Source organism: Meriones unguiculatus, chromosome 8, assembly GCF_030254825.1.
Source record: "Meriones unguiculatus strain TT.TT164.6M chromosome 8, Bangor_MerUng_6.1, whole genome shotgun sequence".
Lineage (NCBI taxonomy): Eukaryota > Metazoa > Chordata > Mammalia > Rodentia > Muridae > Meriones > Meriones unguiculatus.
The window spans coordinates 107926193-107945910 of NC_083356.1; the positions used below are offsets into that span (position 1 = coordinate 107926193).

Genomic DNA, 19718 nt, shown 5'->3' on the forward strand with positions numbered 1-19718 from the left:
TATCTAATTCCAAATGTGTACATGTCCATAATACAGACATATAATGAAGTGAGGGCTGAGTCAGGAAAGAGAATGCCTTCAGACAGGTATCAGAAATGAAAGTAAGCCCGACCTTTTAGATAAGTGTGTGATCACTTTAGTTGATCTGGAGATCTAAAAGCTTAAGTCAGGAAATCAGAAAAGCACATATCAGGATGTCTAGATCAGAGGAACCTTAGCTGTAGTATGCAGGTTAAGCCACTGTAGGTATTGTTTTTATTTCTATCCTTTGGTATCTTTCCATTGTATTTTTAATGCAAACTCAACATCACCTATTTCCTTGCTTCTCTCAACTCCTAGAGGCTGCTTATAGTCTTTAGCTTTGTACTACTTATAGACTGCAAATTGATGATTGTAAGCTTTACATTTACTGTAATATGTCTGATACATATGGATTTTTATTCCCTTTCTTTTGTGATTATCATTGATCAAAACAAAATTATCCATAAGAGCATCCTCATCTCAAAATACTTATAATCACACCAGTGTGCTTTACTTTTCATTCAAAAGAATTTTGTGATGGATACTTTTCAAGCAAATTAACATATTGATAGGTGACCTTAATTGCTAACTTGAGTGAATTAAGAGATGCTTCAGTAGTAAAGCAAAGTTATGTGTGTACTTGTGTCCCATCCAGCGGGAGTTCAACGAGTTCCTAAGGAGGGGCAAAAAGAATGGGTTGGTGACAAGAGACACAAAGAATGAGAGCAAGTCTATAATCTGATCTCACTCTCATTTATTTGAAAAAATTCACACAACTTTATAGGGAGAAGGCAGGAAGGGACAATGTGTCAGCAATATAGTTTACAAAACATAACAGGGTGATTAATGATGATGCAGAACACCGCAAGAATGTTTACTAAAAGAGATACTACAAGAATGTCAGCTAAGATATCTCAAAATGTCTAGCCTGATGAACAGATGTCTCATAGGTTCCTGAAATGTAAATTTCTCATCTATGACCTTGTTGCAGCTGTCTGTAACTTTCCACTAGCTGGCCTTGGCTCCTGGCATACTATATGACTAACTTGCAGGAAAAACATTTGCTTTAAATGTGGCCAGGACCTTCTAATAGGCAGGAATACTGAGTGGAATAAAATTGGAAAAAAGGACACCTGTTAATGGACGTGCCATTCAATTTACTGAGGCAAATCAGCTCCAACTATGCATGGTCATAACAGCCCAGCTTCTTCAGGCTTTCAATACAGACCTATATCGGTTGTTTGCAGGTGGTTACCATACTTTCATTCTATCACTGCCTTTTAGTCTTTTACTCTGATTATTACATCTTGTACTTAATAGCTACTATACTCTTTTGCTTGGAAGCAAGGAGGTAAAAATTCCTGAATTACATAGCCTCCAGTCATGAGAGCCAATTTCATCACTGGATACTCTTTTCTTATTATGTGTATTGAGTTCTGTATCATTCAAACTTACATTGTATGTGTGTGTTTATAGCTATTAACATATAAGTAATTTAAAATAAAGTAATCCTGGGAGTCACAGACAATAAATAAAGTTAATGAAGAAAGCAAACCATTTTAAGAATCTCATTAGCCTGTGATGAATTTTTATGTTGAGGTTAAAAAAAATCAGACAAAAAATAAATAACATCTAACATTAGTAGCAGCTATCATTTTAAATACACTGACTGTCAATGAAACAAATTACATATTACCTAATACAGAAAATAATTTTAACATAATATAATCTTTATATTTTTCTTTTCTACTAATTAGAAGATGGACACGACAATATAAATGGCTTCTGAAAATCTCACTCATGTCACTGAATTCATTCTCATTTTGTTATCTCAACATTCAGATCTGCAGGTTCCATTTATCTTTGTCTTCATGGTCATCTACTTGCTGACATCAGAAGGGAACCTGGCATCATCACCCTCACCACTGTGGATTCTTGTCTCCAAACACCCATAAAATTTTCTTCAGACACTTAACTACCATTAACTTAGAGACACCATTGTCATTGCACCTAAAGTGCTGGTCAACATCTTAGTCACTGAAAAGCCACTACATACTATGATATAAATGTGCCCCCAGCTGGGAACATTTGGGGGGTGGAGTTCTTTACATGCTGACTGTGATGGCCTATGACCGCTATGTGACCATCTGCAACCCACTTCTCTTTGTTCATCTCCCCGTGGGAGTTCAGCCTTGCCAGGCCACAGAGGAAGGTGATGTAGCCAGTCCCGAAGATACCTGATAATACAGGGTCAGATGAAAGGGGAGGAGGTCCTCCCCTAGAAGTGGACTTAGAAGGGGCAGGGAGGACATGAGAGAGGGAGGGTGGGGTTGGGAGGGAATGAGGGAGTGGGATATAGCTGGGATACAGAGTTAATAAAATGTAACAAAAAAAAAGGAACCCCATCAAGAAAACTCAGGGCCATATAGCATGACCAGAAACCAACTGTTCTACAACAGCAAGCTCTGGAGAGTCTATCACACCCGAAGCACAAATATCTAGGATCTGAAGTTATGAAAATTATAGATGCCTTAAAGGTGAAAAATAAAGCTCTCAAAGTAGCATAGGAAAATACAATCAAACAAGTGAAGCAATTGAACAAATCCCATAAATAAATTAAAGAAATGCAGGAAACTACAACCAAACAGGAGAAGGAAAGGAATTTTTAAAAAAGACTTAAAAATGGAACTAAAAACAATAAAGAAAACATAATTTGAGACAATCCTGGAGATGGAAAACTTACTGAAGAGGACAGAAACTACACACACAAGCACCAATAATATAATACAAAACATGGAAGAGAGACTCTCAGTGTAGAAGATACAGTTGAAGAAATGGATACATAAGTCAAAGAAAATGTTAAATCTAAAAAGCTCCTGACACAGAACATCCAAGAAATCTATGGAAAGAACAAACAAATGAATAATAGGAATAGAAAAGGGAAAGATGGCCTACTCCAAGGTCCAGAAAATATTTTCAACAAAATCATAAAAAAAAATTTTCTCCAAGTCCACTGATAGGGGAAGTCCTTCTCCCCTTCCTTCTGACCCTCACTTATCAGGTCTCATGAGGACTGGCTGTAATGTCCTCCTCTGTGGCCTGGTAAGGCTGCTCCTCCCTCGGGGGAGGGGTGGTAAAAGAGGCAGCCACTGAGTTCATGTCAGACCCTGTTCCTCTTACTAAGGAACCTACTTGGATACTGATACCTAGAAAAACTTTTAATCACTGTAGAGGAAGAAAACAAGATATTACAAAACAAAAGCAAATTTACGCACTACCTAACCTCAAATCTATTCCTAAAGAACATACTAGAAGGAAAACATCAACCCAACTACATACATGAAAAAACAAAAACAAAAAAAACCCCAGGAAATAAATAACCCTATATCAGAAAAGCCAAAAGAAAGGAATCTCTTTCTCTCTCTCTCTCTCTCTCTCTCTCTCTCTCTCTCTCTCTCTCACACACACACACACACACACTTTACTATCACCAACATCAAAGTAACAGGCACTAACAACCACAGAATATTAATGTCTCTCAACATTAATGTCTTCATCTCCCCAATAGAAAGACACAGACTAACAGAATGGATGTGGAAACAGGAACCATCATTCTGCTGCATACAAGAAACAACCTCAACAATAAAGACAGACATTACCTCAGAGTAAATGGCTGGACCCAAGATACAAGGTGGAATAACAAATCTAGTATCTAATAAAATAGACTTTCAACTAGAAGTAAACAAGAGAGATAGGGAAGGACACTTCATATTCATCAAAGGAAAAATATGCTAAGATGACATCTCAATTCTGAGCATTTATGCTCCAAAAGAATGGGTACTCACATTCATAAAAGAAACATTACTAAAGCTAAAATCCCATCTTGAACCCCACACATTAATAGTGGGAGACTTCAATACCCCACTCTCACCAATGGACCAGTCATTAAGACAGGAACCAAATGGAGAAATGATGAAACTAACTGATGTCATGATTCAAAAGGACCTAGGAGAAATCTACAGAAAATTTCACCAAAACACAACAGAAGATACATTTTTCTTAGCACCTCACAGAATCTTCTCCAAAACTGACCATATACTTCATCACAAAGCAAGCCTCAACAGGTGCAAGAAGTTTGATATAAACTTTTGTATTTTATCAGACCACAATGAATTAAAGCTGAAACACAGTAAAGGAAACAACATAAAGTGTAAAACTCATGGAAAATCCCTACCCAATTACAACTGTTTAGGGAAGAAATAAAGAAAGAATTTAAAAACTTTCTAGAATTTAATAAAAATGAAGGCGCAACATATCCAAACACAGGGGACAAAATGAATGCATTCCTAAGTGGAAAGATAATAGCTCTAAGTGCTTTCATGAAGGAATTGGAGAGTTCTTATACTAACAATTCAAAAGCCCACTTAAAAGCTCTAGAACAAACAGAAGCAAACTCACCCAAGAGGAGTAGATAGCATGAAATAATCAACTCAGGGATTAAATCAATACCTTAGAAATAAAGAAAAAAAATACAAAGAAGCAATGAAACTTAGAGGTAGTTCTTTGAGAAAAATCAACAAGATAGACAAACCCATAGCCAAAATAAATAAAAGGCAAGGAGACAGTATCCAAATTAACAAAATCAGTAATAAAAATGGGTGTGGTCATAACAAAGTCACTGAGGAAATTCATAGAACTGATAGGACTTACTTCAAAAACCTGTATTCTACAAAATTGTAAAATGTAAAGGAAATGCTCAATTTTCTTGATAAATTTCACTTACCAATGATAAACCAAGTTTAGATAAACAGTTTAAATAGTCCTATAACTCTTAAGGAAATAAAATCAGTCATCACAATCTCCCAAACATAAAAAGCCCAGGACCAGAGGGTTTTATCTCAGAATTCTACCAGACTTTCAACAAAGAGCTAATTCCAATACTCCTCAAACTATCCCACAAAATAGAAACAGAAGGAACATTACCAAACTCATTCTATGAAGCCATAGTCATCCCGATGCTTAAATCACACAAAAAGTCAATAAAGAAGAGAATTTCTGGCCAATCTCCCTCATGAATATTGATGCAAAAACACTCAATCAAATACTCACAAACCAGTTCCAAGAACATATCAAATACATTACCCACCCTGATCAAGTAGGGTTCAACCAAAAAAATGCAGGAAGTGTTCAATATATGAAAACCCATCAACATAATCCACTATATAAACAAAATTAAAAAAAATCACATGATCATCTTATTACATGCAGAAAAAAAAACCTTCAATCAAATACAACACACTTCATGATAAAAGTCTTGGCAAGATCAGAGAAACAAGGTCCAAATCTAAGTAAAATAAAAGCAATATACAGCAAGCTAATAGCCAATATCAAATTAAATAGAGCAAAACTCAAAGCAATTCCATTAAATTCATGGGCTAGACAAGGTGGCCCACTGTCTCTGCACCTCTTCAGTACAGTATTTGAAGTTCTACCTAGAACAATAAGACAACTATCAAAAATCAAGTGGCTACAAATTGGGAAGGAAGAAGTCAAAGTATTGTTATTTGCAGATGATATCATAGTATACATAAGCAAGCCTCAAAATTCCACCAGACAACTTCTACAGCCTGTAAACAGCTTCAGCAAAGTGGCTGGATACAAGATTACTTAAAAAAAAAATCAGTAGCCCTCTTGTACACAGATAACAAACAGGCTTAGAAAGAATTTATGGAAACTAAAGCCTTCACAATAGCCACAGCGAATGTAAAGTTTCTTGATGTAACTCTAACCAAGAAAGTGAAAGACCTGTTTGGAAAAAAACTTCAAGCCTCTGACAAAAGAAATTGAAGATGATATAAGAATATGCAAAGATTTCACATCCTCCTGGATCAGTAAGATTACCATAATAAAAATGACCATCTTACCAAAAGCAACCTACAGATTTAAAACATTCCCATCAAAACACCAACACAGTTCTTTACAGACCTTGAAAGAACAAATCTAAATATCATATGGAAATAAAAACAGAATAGCTAAAACAATCCCATATAATAAAAGATCTTTTGAGGGTATTGCCATTCCTGACTTCAAGCTATACTAGAGAGCAATAATAATAAAACTGCATGGTACTGGCATAGAAATAGACTGGTGGGTCAATGGAATCGAATAGAGGACTAAGGAAAAAACAAACAAACAAACAAACAAACAAACAAACACATACCTACGGACACTCGATTTTTGACAAAGGAGTCAAAACTGTACAAAGGGGAAAAAGACAGTATCTTTAATAAATGGTGCTGGTATAACTGGATGTCTACATGTAAAAAATGCAAATAGATCCATATTTATCTCCTTGCACAAAAGTGAAGGCCAAGTGTATCAAAGACCTCAACATCAAGCCAGACACACTAAATCTGTTAGAACCTTGAACTCCTTGACACAGGATACAACTTCCTGAACAGAAGACCAACAGCTCAGGCTCTAAGATCAGCAATTAATAAATGTGATCTATTGAAATTGAAACACTTCTGTAAGGCAAAGGACACTGTCAGGAGAACAAAAAGACAGTATACAGATTGGAAAAAATCTTCACCAATTCTATAGCTGACAAAGGACTAATATCCAAAATATATAATGAACTCAGGAATTCAAACACCAATAAACAAAATAACCCAATTAAAAATGGGGACAGAGAACAAAACAGAGAATTCTCAACAAAGGAATCTCAAGTGGCCGAGAAGCAGTTAAAAAAAATGCTCAACTTAACATATAAAGATGGACCTATCAGAATCACACCAGACTTCTCAACAGACACTACGAAAGCCAGAAGGGCCTGGACAGATGTCATGCAGACTCTAAGAGCCCACAGATGCCAACCCAGACTACTAAACCCAGCAAAGCTTTCAGTCAACATAGATGGAGAAAACAAAATATTCCATGACAAAACTAAACTTAAACATTATCTACACATCAAACCAGACCTACAGAAGATACTAGAAGGAAAACCCCAATCCAACGAAAACAACTACATCCAAGAAAACACAGGATATAGATAACTTTACAACACAGCAGAGTGCATGGATTGTGAATTGGGTAGAATCACTCGCGTAGACCATGACACGGTTTCAGACATATGTTTTAAAGCTTTTTGTTTTGTTTTACTTTTGATTTTTTTCCTATGAATACATATTAAAAAAGTATAAGGTAAACTGTAGATTGGACCCCCTTTTTTATTGGACCTTTTTAAATAAAACAAATATACATTGGTGGTAAAAAAAAATGCTCAACTTCATTAGTCATCAGAGAAATTCAAATCAAAATGCCTCAGAGATTCCATCTTATACCAGTCAGAATGGCTAAGATCAAAATATTAAGTAATTGCCCATGCTGGTGAGGGCGTGGAAAAAGTGGAAAATTCCTCTATGGTGGAGTATAAACTTCTACAACTACTTTGGAAATCAATCTGGTGCTTTCTCAGAAATTTGGGAATAGCTTTCCCTAAAGACCAAGATATACCTCTCCCAGGTATATACCCAAAAGACACTCCACCATAAAAAAGGACTATGTTCTTAGCAGCTTTGTTCATAGCAGCTTTATTCACAATAGGCAGAATCTGAAAACAACCTAGATGTCCTTCAATAGAAGAATGGATAAAGAAATTGTGGCACATTTACACAATGGAATACTACTTAGTTATTAAAATCAAAACAATCATGAAATTTGCAGGAAAATGGATTGAGCTAGGAAAAGATCACCCTAAGTGAGGTAATTCAGACCCAGAAAGACACACATAGTAAGTACTTACTTATAAGTGGGTTTTAGCCAGAGTACAGGATAAGAATACTAAGAGTCACAGACACAAAGAAGATAAGTAACATGGAGGATCCAAGGAAGGATACAATAACCTCACTCAGAAGGTGAGATAGAATAGACAGAGGTAGGTGCTGAAGAAAGGGAATGAGTTAGGAGAGGGGGCACAGAGAGTTAAGAGAGTGAAGATCAGACCTGCAGAAAGTGAGGACAAGAAGACAGAAGGCCTGTAGAGAAAAGAGAAACTGAGGGTGGGGACATCTCTGTGACAAGCTGGTAGCCTAAGTCAGGGTAGGCTCCTGGGAGGATATGAGGGGGACTCAAGCAGGGACTCCTACTAGCAGAGACCATAGAGACTGAAGAGGACACATCTAACTAGACTTGTCTTCTAGTAGAGGGAGGGGAACACCAACCCACCAACAAAAACTTCGACCCAAACTTTAACCTGCCTACAAAATGTACAGGGATGAAGGTAGAGCAGACATGGGAGAGATTAAGGAAATGCTCAATCAATGCCTGGCTCAATCAAAGACCTACACAGAGAGTGCCAACCCTGACACCATGAATGATACTCTCCTAAGCTTGCAGACAAGAGCCTGACAGAGTTGTCCTCTGATAGGCTCTACCCAGCAATGCCTCAAACTAGATGCTGGGGTTCACAGCCAAACATTGGGGAATGCATAAGGATTCTTATGGAAAAATGGCAGAAAAGAGAAAAAGACCTGGAGGTTACAGGAGCTCCACAAGAAGACCAATAGAGGCCAAATAACCAGGGCATGGAGGGGCCTACTGAGACAGATGCATCAACCAAGATCCATGCACAAATTGGACCTAGGCCGCCCACAAAGATGTAGTAGGTGGGCAGCTGAGGCTTCATGTATGTCCTCTAGTAATGGAAGTGGGGACTTCATTGGACATGGACTCACTTGCCAGCTGTTTGATCACTTCCCCCTGGCCAGACTGCCTTACCAGGCCACAGCGAAAAAGGACAAGCCCAGTCCTGATGCAACTTGATGAGCTGGAGTGGATGAGAAAAAGGGAGAGGGAGGGAGGTAGTGTGGGACTTGGAGGAGAGAAAGGGTGGGGATGCAACAAGAATGTAAATTGAATAAGAAATAAAGAAATAATAAAGAAAAAAATCTTAAAAATAAGACTATGACAGCGTTAGTCTCAGAGATGAAATACATCAATAAAACTACCCAGATAATGTCTAAATGTACTCATAGGGGAGAGCTATGTTGCAGAGAATGTGTGGAAGTCAGAAGTCAATTTGGAGGATTTGGTTGTCTGCTTCCAATATGTGAATTTTAAGTGTCAAACTCAGGTCACCATGCTTGTTGGCAAGCACCTTCCTTGCTAAGCCATCTCTCCAGTGTAGGATATTTTATATGTTAAGTAGGTCTAGGCCAATTGACCACACTCTCCTTGGGTTTCCTGTGTGTCTTGGGAGTTTTATTATTGTGTCCCCATTTAAAATCCAAAAATGAATCCATCCTGAGATGTTCTAATCAATTTAGACACTTGGGATAGAAACAAAGAGAAGCAAAGAAGTAATAGATAAAAATAATAACCATTAAGACTCAGAAGGGGAGACAGAGGCTTGAATCAACTGGATGACACTCTTGGTCAGCAAAATATTTATATCAGCAAATGAAGATCTTATTCAGGATCTAATCAATATAACTTGTAAATGTGTAATCCACAAGGACAAAAAGTATTAAATTTGAAAAAGAAAAAGAGAAAACTATTTCCCATAGTAATATTAATTATTGAAGCTCTTTCCATGAATGAATAAATTATTTAAGTTATTTCAGTCTCTGTGGGAATCAGAGGCTGTTAACCTCCTTTCGTCAGCTCTTTTTATAGCTCCCCTTGGGGAATATGCAGAATGTCCCAGACAATTAGAAACACACAACAAAATCTTAGGTCTCTAAGATGATCTAGATGTGATCATTTGAACAAATTGTGTGATACTTCCCCCGGGAACATCAGGAAGAGCAAAGAAAACCATAAATTCTGCTACCTGAGAGAGAAAGTACAAGTGATTTAGAATTTTAAAATTTGATCCTTTCTCAAAGGTAAGTGGTTTTATGTATCCGGTATAGATCAACACCAGCATGCAAGTACGTTCAATCATGCCTGGCATCTGACTGTTGCCACTCTTTGGTTTCTTGAAATACATGACAAAAATAGTGTATTCACTTATGTTTCCTGGAGTTGAATAGTGGTCTTAAGACATTAGATCATATTATTTGAACAAATATCCTGGATCCATTTTGTTTATGAGAGTTTCAAGGGATGAGAAGTGAGAGATATATCAATAATTCACTAATTTTCTCACACATTAAAAAACAAGATAATTATTTTCAGTCTATCTATAAGTAAATTTTCGTGTGAATCCTACATAATGTTAGAAAAATACTATTTTATATTTAAAATAAAGATATTTAACAGTAGATATAAATTTACAACAGAAATATATATGCCAATAAAAATTTCCTACTGAAAAGAATAAATTTGCAAAATAATCTTTTAAATGAACATTTCTATAAAACATTTTACACACTAAACATGTTTATCAAGGGTTTAGCAATGCTGCATGTATGACAGCTAGTAGGTTGACAAGTGCTGCCCATGTTGGCAAGCCTGCATTTTTCTTAAGTGCTAAAATCTGAGTACACCTACAGTTGGAAATCCTGATGACAATGGTGAAGATTCTCCCTAACCAGGGACAGAAAGGCACACAGGGAATTAATTAGGTGGAATGAGCTAATACATCTTCACTTTCTTCTTTCAAAGAAAAACTACTTTGACTCTCAGAATTTTGTGAAAATTTATTAAGTGACAAGAAAATACCACTGAAATGTATTCAGTCATGGTGTTGAACTTGGTAAATAATCCTTTGTTCAGTTTCATTAGTAAGTAAATAGTCATATTTGATGTAAAAATGCTAACTAAATACATCTTACAGGCACTATCATTTCTTTTACATCATTTTATAGAATAATTATGTGAAACTATTTAAAAAGTTCTGAATACTAACACTTTAGCAGGAATGTATCCAAATACTGTATCTGGAAGCTTAAAATAAGTGAGTATTCTGTTGAAAAGTACAATAATAAAATTTTGTATACAAGTTGAGATTCAAATAATGAAAACTTAAATCTCAGTAATGCACAAACACAAAATTTGTTGGCATGATAGGTCATTCATACAGTTTCAAGAACAATTCAGTATATTGTGCTAAGTACTTTTAGAAGACTTTTCTGAACTCACTAGAAATTACTATTGAGTGATAAGTGTTCTTTACTCATTTCACCATTATTAAACTCCAGATAATAGTGCAGTACCATTTGCCAATACATCTCATAATAACATGAGTAACACTGAGTGAAAATTGACTTAGAATATTAATATGAGCACATTTGACTATGGATAAATTACATTTATTTAAAATATTTTTAGATATACAGTTACGTATTTTGTAATTGAATATATTTTTGAATGAAGAAGTATTATATAGATATTTATAAAAACATGATGTTTTGACTTAGGTATAAGTTGGTTATCAATTTTAACTAATTAGCATATTACATTAAATTATGTAGATTTCCTATAATTAATACATTCAAAATTTTTTCTTCCAACAATATTAGATACTCAATTACATTGATTGTATTTATTTTTTCACTTAATTAATTTATTTTGATTTAAACATATCTCTCAAATCTTGGAAATATTTGATTTAAGGAACTATAACAGTACAAACAATTTAGCTCCATTCTGTCTTCATCTCATTTTTCAAGTATACAAAAATTCCATGCAAAATAAAGACAAAATGAAGATGCACTCTAAAAAACCAAGCTCTTTGTGCAAAGTAACATTTTTAATATTAATGTCCATGTATTACATATGTGTATGTGTATATTACATATGTTTATGATAGAAATATAATGATATATAAAGTTCTTATAATTTAGCATATATCTTCAGGAAGAACTCAGTTGAGTAGAATACTCTATATGTTCATTTAAAATTTATGTGTGAGTTTTTTTTGGGAACACTTATTGATAAAGAGGTGTTCATCCTAAAAATACTATTTAATAAAAGTTGAAAACAATGTTTGCTTCTTCCTAGAGAATATAATTGGATGAAATGGAGCAAAAGAATGCAACGTCACTGCCTGGGTTCATCTTGATGGGAATCACAGAGAACCCTGAGCTTCAGCTTCCTTTGTTTGGAGTCTTTTTCATCATCTATGTGGTCACCTTGGTGAGCAACCTGGGCATGATCATTTTGACCAAGCTGGACTCTCACCTACACATGCCTATGTACTTCTTCATCAGACACCTGGCTTTCATTGATCTTGGGAATTCCACTGTCATCTGTCCCAGGATGCTGGTAGACATCTTTTCGGATCAGAAAACCATTTCTTTCTACGCATGTGCCACACAGCTGTCTTTCTTCCTTATGTTCATCATCAGTGAATTCTTTTATCTTGTCCTCAATGGCATATGACCGCTATGTGGCTATCTGCAACCCTCTGCTGTATGGTGTGATCATGTCTCTGAGACTTTGCCATGTTCTGGTGGGCATCCCGTACCTCTACAGCACCTTCCAGGCTCTGTTGTTCACCAGTAAAATTTTCACATTAACTTTCTGTGGCTCTAACGTCATCAGCCATTTCTATTGTGATGATGTTTTCCTCTTACCTTTGTTGTGCTCACATGCTGAGGAAATACAATTGATGATCATATTTTTCTCAGCATTGAATTTGATCTCCTCTCTTCTGGTAGTCCTGGGATCATACATTCTTATTCTACTAGCCATATATCAAATGCGATCTGCCGAAGGCAGGAAAAGAGCTTTCTCTACCTGTGGGTCTCATCTGACAGTGGTTGTGGTGTTCTATGGCACTCTACTCTTCATGTACTTGCAGCCTAAATCCATCCACTCCTCAAAGAATGATAAAATAGTCTCTGTGTTTTATACTGTAGTGATCCCCATGCTTAACCCATTGATCTACAGTTTAAGAAATAAGGAGGTAAAAAATGCCTTCTATAGGGTATTAAATAATCAATTTAAAATTAATACTTAATATTCAGTATTATATATCATCACAATAAATTATGACAATTTTATAATATTCTTTTGTTTTTGTATGCCACTAAGACAACTTGAATTTTTTTCACATTCTTTGTTTCACTTAAATTTACTTTTTAATTTATTTTTCTTTTTTAAAATTTATTTTTTATTAATTACAGTTTATTCACTTTGTATCCCAGCTGTAGCCCTTCTCTTGTCCTCTCCCAATCCTGCCTTCCCTCCCTCATCTACTCCCATGTTCCTCCCAAGTCCACTGATAGGGGAGGTTCTCCTCCCCTTTCATCTGACCCTAGCCTATCATGGTTCTTGGTTGGAGTTTCAGTCTTAGAAAAGACACCTGTGCCCAGTTCTTTTGGTTCTGTTGCTTTCCTTGTAGGACTATTCTATTTCAATCCATTCTTTTTAAAGGGTTATTAATTTCTTTGAGATTTTGATTTCTTCCTCAATATCATTCCATATATCCTTTCCCACTCTCCTTCAAATCCATTGCCTCTTTTTTAACTAATTGTTATTGCATGCTTATAGCTATATGTATATATACAAGTGTTCCTAAATATTGCCCAGTCAGTTCTTACATTGTTACTTGTATATTGTGCATGACATCTACCTTTTGTGAGTTTTTTTATTTAATTCAATTATTTTATCTATAATACTTAAGCTATACCTCAAGTCTCTAGAATGTCTAATATATCTGACACTCTGCATCCTGTCACGCATATTTTTTCACTGTCCTTTTCCATTTCTAGTAATGTTTATTATTCTTTTGATTCTTCAAATACACGCTTGATCCTGTAGTATTTTTTGTTCTGTATCTTATTTTCATTAACATAACCCCCTATAGGCTAATTGTGTTATCACAAATGGCAGTTTCTACTTCCTATTTTAAAGTTGAATTCATTATGCAGGCATGTAGGTGTGTGATGCTGAAATTAATATAGGAGTGGAATATCTTTATTAGCTTATGATCCTTTAGAGTGACTTCTTTTTCATGGCTATATACTCAGAAAAGCATTCTAGGTTATACTGTGCTTTTTAATAAAACCTTTAATATTCTCTATCTTTTGTGTCCACAATGGTTGCATTAATCTCTGGCACAGCCACATTCACTGGAAACAGCAAGAGTCACACAGTATCAGCAAAGCTGTGCAGATTGCTGCAGTCACTGTTCTCCATTCTCTACTTTTTGGGTTTTTATCTGTGCATATTGCATTTTGGGGAACTGTCTGTATTGTGATTAGTATTATTTTTTTCTTGAGAAAAATTATGTCTGAGTCTTTTAGGAAAAATCTAAAGTTGACTTTATCTGGACACTATTTGGAAGTCTTCTTATTTCTTATGCTCTGAGGTCACTAAGCACAGATAAATGGCTAGATGAGTCCATTACTCCAGAAATATTTGGGTATCTTCCCCTGAGCAAACTCAAACAGTGTAATTGGTGCAGGGTAAACAGAAATATTTGATAAACTCTGAGTGGTCAGGATAATTGGTTACATATTCAAGGTCTCCTTTTATTATAGGCTTAGAGCTCTCAGAAAATGTTGTTGAAAGATAGGTGTCTTACAGGGTACACCTCTGGAGGAATAGGAATAAATAGAAATAAATCAGCAAATAAGATAGATTGATAAAACAAAGTTTTTCTACTTTATAGTGTAGATAATGCAATATACAGTAATAGCTAGGAGAACTCAAGCTAGGAGAACTAACTAACTACCCAAAGTTATCTACAGGTACACCTCCAACACACACTATGTGCATACAGACACAACAAAAATTACTGTAAATTAAATGCATTGTGGAAAGAGACTAAAGTTAGGTCACATAGCAAACAGAGCTTTAATATGCATTCATACATGTGTTAAAAACATAAAGTAAGATTATTTACCAAACATGTGACAGAATACCTGAACTAAATTCCGAAGACAGCAAATGGTAAGAAAGTGATTGACAGTTGATGGAGGCTTGAAAACATACGTTCATTTTATTTCAGTGTTGTGGTAGGTAAACAAACTCCGGTGGCTGTCTACATACTCTAGAGTCGACGGCAGGAGCTCCAGGGGACAGCCAAGGGAGCTGGGGTCTGGGCCATGCATAGGGAGTCTTGTGGAAAAGTGGGATGAAAGAGGTGACAGGAGCTCCACAAGAAGATCCACAGACGCCAACTAACCAGGCCCAGAGGGGCTTGCTTAGATTGAAGCATCAACCAAGGATCATGCATGAAATGAACCTGAGCTCCCTACAAAGATGTAGCAGATGGGCAGCATAGGCTTCATGTGGGTCCTCAAGTAAAGGGAAGTGATGACTTCATTGGACGTGGACTCACTTGCCAGCTTGTGATCACTTCCTTCTGAAGGGACTGCCTTGCAAGGACAGGGGGAAAGAGGGCATGCTCAGTCCTGATGAAACTTGGTGAGCTGGCTGGATGAGAAAGGAAGTCTCTATTTCCTGAGAAAAGGTGGAGGGAGGTAAGCAGAGACTGGGAGGGGAGAAGGGATAGAGGTGCAAGAAGGATGTAAAGTAAATAAATTATAAAAAAAATATTATTTTTTAAAAAAGCAAGAAAGTGAGTGAGTAGGAAAAGGGATGGCTCTAGTGGGAGTAGGGGATGAAGTTCTCAAACAATTAATTTGAAATGAAATAAAATCAAGGAAACAACATCTTTTGCAAAGTCTCAAATAATGTAACTTGGTATAAGTCTAATGACCCAAGTGAAAAATTTTGTGAAACATTAGTATACTTTAAATGCCTGCATTTAATGTTATTAATGGTCTAAAAAGCAGAAAGTAGTAGAAAATATAATGTATTTTAATGTACAAAATCCACTGTGATAATGTTATCAGTATTTTTAGTAAGATGTGTGTTCTGAAATAAGTAAATTTTATGTACTTATATAAGTAACTCATTTATAATAAATGATCTAAACTAAAATATACATATTATATCATCAAATTACTTGAAGACTTCTGAATATATGTGTATACTCAGAATATAAAAGAAATTCCTAAAGATAGACAAGGATTTAAAAAGGTGCCTAGTTGTTCCTACTACTATAGAGCATTGTGATCCTTATTATTAGGGTATTAGAAATAATGGATTATTGCTTGTTTCTATGCAATTATACTTGGTCTTCAGTCTTTACATGTATAAAGACAAAGAAATTAGGTTAATAAATGAAAGGGAGAATTGTCAAGTAAAATAATATTACTATGTTTAACTACCTTATTGAATAGAACTTTCCCCAATATTTAAAAATTAATGAATATTTTAAACAAAAAACAGTATAATCAATATCACAGAACTTTTCATTCATTAGAAAACTTGTTATTATCTCCAAAAGATACCATGTATTCATGTATTTATTTAGTTTTCAAATATTAAAATGTATTTAAATTTTTGCTTACTGATTAATTCAAACACCAATAACATTTCAAAGTTTATTTAAGTTGCTTTTTAAATGAAATTAAACATCATTTTTTGACTGTCAAATGTGTTTCTTCTTGTCAAAAGTTAATATTGATAATATAACTTTTAAACACAAAAACTAGAACTTATCAACTCAATGTAAATGTTACTGAGTGAGGATTGGCTGATAAACGTGACAGAAATTTTACTACTGTGAAATTAACATAAGAAGAATTTCATTTCTATGGCTCTTTTTGCAGCTTCTTTGACCTCTTCGTTCCTGAGGCTGTAAATCATTGGGTTTAACATGGGAATCACCAGTGTATAGAACACAGACACCACCTTCTCTTGTTCTACAGAGTACTGGGAGCTTGGCTGCATGTAATTAAAGCTTAAGGTACCATAGAATATAGTCACAGCAGTCAGGTGAGAAGCACAGGTGGAGAAGGCTTTCTGTCTTCCCGAAGCTGAGCGGATTCTCAAAATGGCCACAGCAATGAATGAGTAGGATATGACCACAATCAAGAGAGTGCCAATAGCAATAACTCCAGAGAACATCAAGAGCAAAAACTGATTCATGGATGTATCAGAACATGAGAGTATCAGCAGTGATGGTATGTCACAGAAGAAGTGACCTACTACATTAGGTCCACAAAAAGACAGCTTACTCAAAGTTACGGTATGTGTCAAAGAGTTAATAGTTCCACCTATGAATGACCCAGTGACCAGCAAGGTACACTTTCCCCGAGACATCACCACGGTATACAGCAATGGGTTGACAATGGCCACATAACGGTCATAAGCCATCACCGATAGCAAGAAGCCTTCTGTAGTAACAAGCACTCCAAAAAACAAATGTTGCACAATGCAGGCAGTGAAAGAGATTGTTTCTGTCACTACCAAGATACTGATCAACATTTTAGGAGCAATGACTGACGAATAACAGGCATCTACAAATGAAAGACAACTGAGGAAAAAGTACATGGGAGTGTGGAGTTTGGGAGTGATGCCAATTAAGAGAATCATGCCCAGATTCCCTACTAAGGTGACAGCATAAACCACCAGGAACAAAACAAAGAGCACTATCTTCAGTTCGGAATGATCAGTCAATCCCAGAAGAATGAACTCAGTCACAAGTGTACAATTCTCCGAAGCCATTCCGTTTTTTCAAACCTGAGGAGGATATACAAGAGTTTATAGTATATATGGAAGAAGGTTGTATTTATTAAGTTCACACAGAGATATCATCCACTCTTTAATAATACTTAAATAATAAATAAATGTTGTATTCATTGACCAACACTTCTCCTTTTGAAAATATTAAGATGGAGGTGATGTGAAGGAGAAACTGGAAAAACAAGTATGTGGATACAACCGAGGAGGCAAGGGAGATCAACACCGAGGGAAAAGGGGGTGGGGGGTGAAGGTCAAACAATCTCTCCAAAGCCTCAAGAATCCGTATTATTTTTTTTTAACTTTTAACTTTTATTTATTCATGTTACAACCTGGTCAAAACCCTCTCCCTCTCCTCCTCTTCCTCTTACGCTCCCTCACTGTTTTCCCTTTCCCCCTTCCCTACTCCTCAGAGAAGGGGAGCCTCCTACCAACCACCCCAGCATACCCAGTTGCCTCAGGACTGAGCACATCATCTTGCCCTGTGGCCTGGAGAAATATGTTATTTTATACTTACCTGAAATTTTAAAAGATACATATAATATTGTGACTAGGACTGACAATGAAACCATATACAATAAAATGTCTACTTCTAGACATAAGAATTCTCCTTTTGGTTATGGTACTTCAAAAGATTCCAAAACCGTTGTATAGAGACTATTATTATTACCCTTTACTGCCTCTAAGAGGAGGATTGTAAGCCACTGTTGATGAAGATATCATACACTTGGGACACAGGGCGAGCTTCATCTAGTCTAAAATCCTCTTTCCTCAGGTCTCGCTTCAATAGTACAAGAGTTTTCTATGCAAGCTGTCAAGGGAGGGAAGCCATCGATAGTAGTACAGAGCTGTGACACCTATGATCCACAACAATGACCATTATGGCAAAGATAGTCATAAAAGTGCAATAGTGGCATACATGTTTGCAATAACCATGAGAAGTCTAAGTAGACTTAAGGCCAACTCAACAGGAAGAATAGCATACTGAATCCTAGACACCTAGCCAGTTTCACTGGGCCTGTGAGGTCATGGATGTTAGAGAATAATATACTACAGCCACATTGATAAACCAGAATAATCCCTTAATACATTCTGTATCTTAATCTTATAAACATATATAAATATAACCCATCAAAAACTCTCTGTTTTTACAGCAGATGGAGACCAACAGATTGTGGTTATACAGCTCCAGTGAATATTCTACATAAAAGTTACCTCATCCATGTTCCAGGAACAATTCAGAAGAGGGTGCAGAAAGATGTAAGAGCCAGACAAGAGAAAATGAAACAGTATCTTCATGAAATATGTGTATAAATAAGACAAGTAACAATTGTAACCTCAGTGTATATGTTAACATGGAAAAAGGAAATTTTCAAGGGTCAAACTCAGTCATAAAACAAAACAAAGAAACAAACAAAAACACAGGCAACTCATGACAGCCGAGAATTAATTGTCCTCTTCCAAGGGAAGTGCACACTGAAAGTTATCCAATACACAATAGTTAATCCTGAAACCATATGCACAAAATAGACTCAGAAAGGTTTCTTTATATGTTTGTTCTCTCTCTCTCTCACTCTCTCATACACACACACAATGCAACAATAAAAAGTGTTTCAATTTGATAATGAGGGGGGACATGGAAAGGACTAAAGTAAGGAAACAGAAGGGTACTAATGATTTAAATATACCTTAAAATGTTAAAATAAAGAAAGAAAAAAATAACAACTTTAAGGCTCCAACTCTTAATGTCTTTTAACAATTATTTTACTCTGTTTTCTATTTGTAATATTATGGGTAATTTGTGCTATTTAATTCCCATAAAATGAAAATCTTATGTTAAATTAAGAAAGGAAATACTAGGAAATTTGATACTTTGGTTTTCTATTTTCGGTATACATGTTGATTTTGTTTTGTAAAAAAATACATAGAAATATTTTTCGGTGTCAAAAGTTGCTATGCAGCTCTGAAGTGTCTTTCTTTACAGAAAGATGATTTTCCCGAAAGGTATTCTGTCTGTGATTGAAAGGAAGTTGCATTTTTACGTCCAAGCTGTCAGTGAGTAGTGATTTTGAATATAGAATACTAACAGAGACAGTGACTGGAATCTTCAAAAGTATAAACCACTCACATGTCCTATGATAACGAAGAGAGAAGTGGGAGCACACAAGAATAAGGACAGACTAAGATCAGAAAGAAGGAGAGGAGGACCT

General features: G+C 35.7%; 1 protein-coding gene and 1 pseudogene across 1 annotated transcript; one reads left to right on the plus strand and one right to left on the minus strand.

Annotated features, from left to right (window-relative positions):
* The first annotated feature begins 11985 nt into the window (after positions 1-11985).
* Positions 11986-12928, plus strand: LOC110543582 (olfactory receptor 8K5-like; annotated as a pseudogene).
* Positions 12929-16554: 3626 nt separating this feature from the next.
* LOC110543584 (olfactory receptor 5J3) lies at positions 16555-17493 on the minus strand. The gene has a single exon (XM_021629868.2). The coding sequence runs from the start codon at positions 17491-17493 to the stop codon at positions 16555-16557; it is 939 nt and encodes a 312-aa protein (XP_021485543.1).
* Positions 17494-19718: the final 2225 nt, after the last annotated feature.

Coding starts and splice junctions, on each gene's coding strand:
- LOC110543584 (XM_021629868.2), bottom strand. CDS start 17,493: ATGGCTTCGGAGAATTGTACACTTGTGACTGAGTTCATTCTTCTGGGA.